The sequence below is a fragment of the Clupea harengus genome, unplaced genomic scaffold (genome assembly GCF_900700415.2).
Source record: "Clupea harengus unplaced genomic scaffold, Ch_v2.0.2, whole genome shotgun sequence".
Classification (NCBI taxonomy): domain Eukaryota; kingdom Metazoa; phylum Chordata; class Actinopteri; order Clupeiformes; family Clupeidae; genus Clupea; species Clupea harengus.
The window spans coordinates 49,230-56,413 of NW_024879887.1; the positions used below are offsets into that span (position 1 = coordinate 49,230).

The 7,184-nt window shown below is 39.3% G+C and overlaps 1 protein-coding gene across 1 annotated transcript; it reads left to right on the forward strand.

Annotated features, from left to right (window-relative positions):
• Window positions 1-8: 8 nt before the first annotated feature.
• LOC122130630 lies at window positions 9-6,870 on the forward strand. Its single transcript, XM_042705370.1, has 5 exons — window positions 9-14; window positions 1,045-1,278; window positions 4,834-4,984; window positions 5,477-5,683; window positions 5,884-6,870. The coding sequence occupies exons 1-5, from the start codon at window positions 9-11 to the stop codon at window positions 5,997-5,999; spliced, it is 714 nt and encodes a 237-aa protein (XP_042561304.1). The 3' UTR covers window positions 6,000-6,870.
• Window positions 6,871-7,184: the final 314 nt, after the last annotated feature.

The following is a 7,184-nucleotide window of genomic DNA, read 5'->3' on the forward strand; positions in this document are numbered from 1 at the left end:
TCATATGAATGAAAGTGCCATAACATTTGTTGTGCAAACACTTTTAACATCAGCATTTTAATACTCATTGCCACTGCCAGGGAATTAATGTTATCCTGTTTGTTATGAAAAAGAAAAAAAAACTGGCAAAAAAATCCTGAGCCACAATCATATCATTAAAACAATTTCTGAGGTAACAGCAGAAACATTTTACTTTCATCAGGGCGCAGCATAACCAGTCTAAGTTCAGTACCAAATGTCCCTGAGTGAGAAACCAGAAAACACTTTCAGTGCAGTTTGTCAATTCCTAGAACTCGACACTGTTATTTTAAATGTACTGCCATATGAACTAAAGTGCCATAACATTTGTGGTGCAAACACTTAACGTCAGCATTTTTATATAGTAGCAGTTAAATAAAATAAATACTTTGTGTAATTCTCAACTTAAACAATGTTATCAAAACAAACACAAAACTAAAGCTTATTGCCACTGCCAAGGCATTAATGTTAGAGTGTGGTGAAGCACCAAAAAGTTCGCTGCTGGCAGTTACTCTGCTGTGCGTAGTCTGCCGAAGCCTCCCTCCACTGTCTGTTTCGTTGAATGATTTGCAATTATCACATGTATATATATATGTCTTTGGCGATTTTAGCCTAACTATCGAGATTCTAAGTAACATGGAGACCAAACTTTGTTTGGTACTCTACGTAGATCATAAACCCTTGAATATACAAACGACTCAATTAAATCGGTTGAGAAATCTAAACGCTATAGTGCTTTTTATCCAGCTCCACCGCAGCTCCACTGTCCACTTGCGTTTGTTTACAGTCCAGCCTTTACCTTCCCAAGATGGCGGCGAGTTGGCGTAATAATAATAACGCGTTAACGTGCCCAGCCCTATTTTATTTCAGTTTTACCATTTCGTTAGTTCAGTTTCTTTCCTTTCTTGTGAATTTTAGGTCTGTCTTGCTCTGCAAAGACGATACAAGTATAGACACGCATATTTGAATCTATTTTTAACGGTTGTTGAAAATTAGCTGATATGAGTGTTCCTGTCTTGTTAACAGGCCTCTGCGCAAGAAGCTGATGAGGACACAGAGAAGATCTTCACTGAGCTGATCAGCTTCATGAAGAAAAAACGCTCTGAAGCGAAAGAGTCGATCAGAGCTCAGGAGAAGGCAGAGATGGGTCGAGCTGAAGGACTCCTGGAGCAGCTGGAGCTGGAGATCGCTAAGCTAAAGAACAGAGATGCTGAGATGGAGCAACTCCAGCCAATTGAGGACCCCGTTGATTTCCTCCAGGTAACACTACTAGCCCTCTGGTCACCTACAGAGAGTCTTGACTCGCCATAATAAGATGGCTTCTATCAAGACCCTCTCTTGTCATCATACAGAAAACATTCCATTCCATTCCAGACCTACTCTTTGGAGCTTATGTGCACCAAATCACACCGGATGCAATGTTAAATTTCCTGTCTTGCCAATGGTATATGAAATTTCAAAATCTCATATTTTGTCCATAAATCAGTTATATCAGGGGTTCTCAAACTGTTGCAAGCTGGGCCCCCCCAAAGCTGGTTAGGGGTAGTTGGGGCCCCCCCGCCGCCCGCCGCCACCACCCTCAACTACACCACCATATATATATAGATAGATAGATAGATAGATAGATAGATAGATAGATAGATAGATAGCATATTGTTATTGATAGGCCTGACATGTCAAGGTTAGGCTTTTGTTATTGTAAGGCCCATACAGACAATTATTATTACTATGTATTAATATAATTTGTATTGTTATTATTACTATTATTATTATCAGTAGTAGTAGGCCTATTAGTAGGCTATTAATATTAGCAGCTATGTGAGCCTGCATGCTTTCTTATTATAATAATCATCATTATTATCACCATCATTGTATTATTATTATAATTAATGACTATCGACCAATTATTATTATTATTATATTATAAGAATTATAATAAGTGTTATTATTGCTATTATTAGGATATTGTTATTATTATGGGCCTCTTGTGATCTTTAAAAAAAAAATCTTACAGGTCTGTCAATGTGAGACATGAGCCTGCTTTGCCTTGCAAAGGTCCTCAAATCTTGGGGCAATGTTTGACAAACATATCCTCAGGTCATCCTCGATCTGTCCGCGGTTGCAGTATTTCATTTTGAGCGCAGTCAGTTTTGAAAAGCCTGCCTCGCACAAATATGTCGACGCGTAAAGGAGGAGCATTTTTAAGGCTATGTCGCAAAGCTGAGGGTATTCCGGCATCATTGCTACCCAGAATGACAAAAGAGAAAAGGTGGTAAACAGATGCTTAAGTCTACTGTCACTCTTCAGCTCAATAAGCTGCTCTTGCATGTCTATGGACAGCTCGTCTGCTGAGCAGATAAATGGATCCCGAACCCAGGCGAATGAACGGTAGTCGTCTTTGAAATAGGACCCAAACTGATTCTTCAGGGCTGAAAGGTGATCAGCAGCTGATTTTTAATTTGCATGGCTTCATGCTGTCATTTGCCAGCACCTCGGCACACGAAACACACTGAGGACGTTGCTCAGTCGTGCCAGTGACGGTAAAACCAAACTGCAAATAGCTCTCGTCATATTTGCGAAGCTTTGGCTTCTTCGCAACTGGCGCATTGGTTGCCTGACTTTTACGAATCAGAAACTGTGTGTGTGTGAAGTTAATACAGTCGTGGTCTTGTGAGTGTGTTTGTATGTGTGGCTGTGAACAACTTGCACACGAATAATGGATAAAGCTGTGCTAGGCAATGGTTCCTAACAAAACAAATTGTACACAATGTAGACAGGGACAGCACAGAATAGTATTCAAGTGCTGGTGTTTTATTTGTTGCAACACGTTGGATGATCAAAAAATGTAAAGGTAGGTGTTAAGGAGAAAATGGCTAGCTGCAGTTGGAATAAGTTAGCTAGCTAGAAGGCTAGCTCTCGGGGCTACGAGCTTTTTAAAAAGACTGTGGAGCAAATTACTCCTTAGAATAGGCTACGAATACACCTACTGCAAGTGCAGTTAGTTATTAGTAAGGAGTGAGTCTTTAAAAAGACTGTTTATAAAGCAATGAATATCTCAATAATAGAGCAAACAAGAGAAATCGAACAAACTCTGCAGAGTGTCATCTCAGTGAGGGTGTCCGCTTACCATGCCTACAGTTACTTTTATACTCGGAAGCGTAGGCGCAACCTGCGTTCAAATGATAAGACTCCGTTTTGATTGGTGGATCAGGAACGAAACAGTATTTGATTTGTTTGTCTCAGTCCAGCCCCTTGCATTTCGCCACTGAGGGGGCTTTCACTAACCAGTGACAGGTCGGCGGTCGTTTTTTTTTTTTCTCCCTCTGTGACATCGCGCCCCTCTGGAGAGTGTTCGCGCCCCCCACTTTGAGAACTACTGAGTTATATGAACAATTTCCTGCAAATTTTTTATGTTTATGGTGTGCATGCATCTATATTTCTGGAGAATGTTGGGTGTGTCTGTTTTAGGATTCATAGTAAAACCAGTGGTGGAGGAAGTACTGAAGTTTAGTACTTAAGTAAAAGTACAAGTACCCAGGAAGATAAAAGTAAAAGTAAAAGTAAAAGTACTACATCAACAATCCTACTTAAGTAAAAGTAAAAAGTACTTACTTTTAAATTTACTTTAAGTATTAAAAGTAAAAGTACTCACGCAATGGGTTGTCTCTCAATGTCTAGGCTGTGCCATTTTGATAAAGAAATAGCTACTGGTAATAAATGCATCTACAGATGTCACTACTAGTAATAATTATAAGCAACAACATTTGTTAATTGGAAAGGTTGGTGTACTTATTGTGCCTACCATCTGTAATACTGTTCACACTATATCTTACAATTCTGCGGATGACAAGTTATCTACCAGGGATTATTTGCAATGTTAATACCATTAAGCCAAACCAATAAAGACACCATGTGATATCTTTAAATCTTTTATTTAGTTGTAAACGTGTAAAAAAGGGAACATGGAACATGAAAAACAAATGTGATTGTAAAACTGGACAGAACAAGGCACGCTAGCTTGACATAGCTAACCTACCAGCTTTATCTTACCACTACGTTAAATATATAATGAAGGTCCAATCATGTTTTTTTTTATGCTTTTCGCTAGATAACATTATAATATCATGTCATGAATTGAATTAAATACATATATCAATATTCAAAAGTCAGGGACATTAACTTAGCATAGCAATCACTTTGCTTACCTCGATATGCTACTTTAAATTTGAGGGCGAATTATTGAAGGCTAGCAACTCCTTTTTTTGAGGGAGACAGGAAATGCATTGAAACCTCCAGGAGTCATTCTTGGAGGGCTCAGTTCAGGCCGACTCTGGATCCATGTTGAATAGGCAGTAGTCAGGCTGAATGTTCAACTATAACAGGCAAAGCTACCGCTAGTGCTGCTGCCAAACGCGCACTCTGATATCATTGGAGTTGATAGAGCCACCTGATTGGTTTAAACCTCCAAAACAGCAACGCAATCCATAGTTTTGTGTAGGCAACATTTTGGCGAAACTATGTTCATAAAATGTAACGAGTAACAGCACATATTGCAGAAATGTAGCGGAGTAAAAGTATAGATAATAGCTAAAAAATGTAATGTAGTAAAAGTAAAAAGTATGCACTATTATTTTTACTTAAGTAAAGTACAGATACGTAAAAATGTACTTAAGTAAAGTAACAAAGTAAAAATACTTCGTTACATTCCACCACTGAGTAAAACCCACAACCCTTCACCTCTGAGACCAATGGTCTAGATAGCACCTTTTTATCTAGTCCTCGCGGCCTATGATCTCTCTGTTTGATCCCCTGTAGAGATTCCAGCCACACCTCACCTCCTCACCTGTGGCTAAGAACCTTCCCAAGGTTACTTTTGAAACAAAGTTCTCCTTCCGCGAAGTGATGAAATCAGTGTCTCCGTCTCTGGAAGAGAAAACAAAAGAGTTTCACCAGGCAATACTTAAAGGTAGGTATTTTTTCTTTCAAAATGATAATGCCACAGGCAAGTGAGGCCAGAGGTGCACCTGGATCTCGCTGGGCGGGCCATAAGGAGATTGTGTTCCAAGATTGAATCATCTTGTAACAAAGAAAAAGGGCTGGAATTCCAATGAGGTGTTTCAGGCAGCTGAGAAAAGTGGTTTCTGTGGGAGAGAGTTACTCCCTCTGGTGTGTACTTTGGGCTTTTGTAACTTTGGGAGGACAAGGAGCAGAAAACAAGTAAACAGCCAAGGTCACAAGGTCAGAGTGGAATACAATAAATACGGGCAAGATTAGTAACTTCAAATTAGTAAATTAGAAAAAGCTTGAATGTGGTGTGAAAATCTGAACAGATAATGGTGATGAGGAACAGGTGAGGCATGACTATGACCAGCATCCTAGGAGTAGGTGACAGCAATATGGAGAAGTTTTCTGTTATTCAGACATCAGTCACACATAACTTCCTCTGCTCCTTTCATAGTCACGGGCTTCATGAAGGGGGACACGGTCAAACTGAGGTCCGTCAGGAGACCGTACTCTAGATACAGGTACAACCAAAACACTGAGGCGAAAGAGTCGATCAGAGCTCAGGAGATAGAGGTGAGTCGAGTGAGACAGAAGCAGCTAGAGCTGAAGATCGCTAAGCTAAGCAACTCCATCCAATTGAGTGGTGTGGGTGAGGTAACAGGTAAGACCCTTTTGGATTTACACTCATTTTCATCACATGCAGAAGTACTGATGTAAATGATTCATGTGGACAATATAACAACAAATAAATTATCATTTTTTTCCCATGAGAATTTGTAGAAAAAGAAACTTATTACCAATCATATACAGTACTACTGTTGTGTTAAATGAATGATAAATGGATTCTCTTATGTTCTACAGGGCTCGATACCGTGACCGTACACTTTCCTGAGCACCCTGGTTGGAAGGGGAGTTCTTCTGAGCTGGAACTGAGAGAAAGAAAGATCCATGATAATAATGATGATAATAATCTCTGACATATTTTCTTTCCCTGACATTTATTTTGTACCGACCAAAACCACCCTGTCCCTCTATCCTAATGCTCTGCTGATGCTCTATGCAAATACCTTCGACATTTATTTTATGTAACATTATGAACCGCTGCAAAGATCACATCTTGAAAATCATTCATGAATCGATTACCTCGCTCTTCTTTCTGCCTTTGTTAGCGTGTAACAATCTCACAATAGCTCACAATGGTGCATGTCACTTTGGCAGTGTCACAGTAGAGTGGAATTTATTAACACAATGCAGCCTAGACTTTCCTGAGCTCTCTGGTTGGCAGTGGAGTTCTTCTGAGCTGGAACTGGTATACAAGATAAATAAAGATCCATGATCACTTACTTATCTACTTCCCCTGATGTTTATTTTCGACCGACCAAAACCATCCTGTCCCTCTATGCAAATGCTCTGCTGATGTTCTATGCAAATACCTTTGGCCTTTATTGTATGTAACATTATGAAAAGCTGCAAAGATCCCATCTTGAAATCATTCATGGATCGATTTCTTCACTCTTCTTTCTGCCTTTGTTAGCGTGCAACAATCTCCATATTATGATCTCACAATAGTGCATGTCACTTTTGCAGTGTCACAGTAGAGTGGGATTTATTAACAATGCAGCCTATATGTCAATGCGACAATGCCTTTGTTTCTTGCTCATTAAGTTTCATCTATAGAAGACTTGTGACCTGTTAATCAGTTAAAGACTTACGTTGTTCTTTAAATACATTTTGTTGTCATGTAAGGGTAGGTGTCAAGTAATGCACATTATATATCACAGCTTTATCAGTGCCGATGTTGGAGTATATTTCACCTTGAGGCTTTATGAATAAACAAATGAATGCATTGATTCTTGTTTGTTTATGTTGTGTTTTACTTTTTTTTACTAATGTTAGAAGCTGGTTAGCTAGGAGCAGTAGCTTGGCTTGCTATTTACTGGTAGATGAACCGATTCATCAATCACAGGATGACTTCTCTTCATGGTGTTCAGGGGTTTAGAAAGTGTAGCTTTTTTTGCATGTGACTGGTGTAATATGTTTTAATTTCAGGCTGTAAGGCAACAAAGGGTGGACGTTTTGAAACTGTGTGTAGACTTTAGCCGACCACTGTATTGTACTTTACTAATGATTAATAAATGGTTTCTCAAGACCTATGTTAAGCG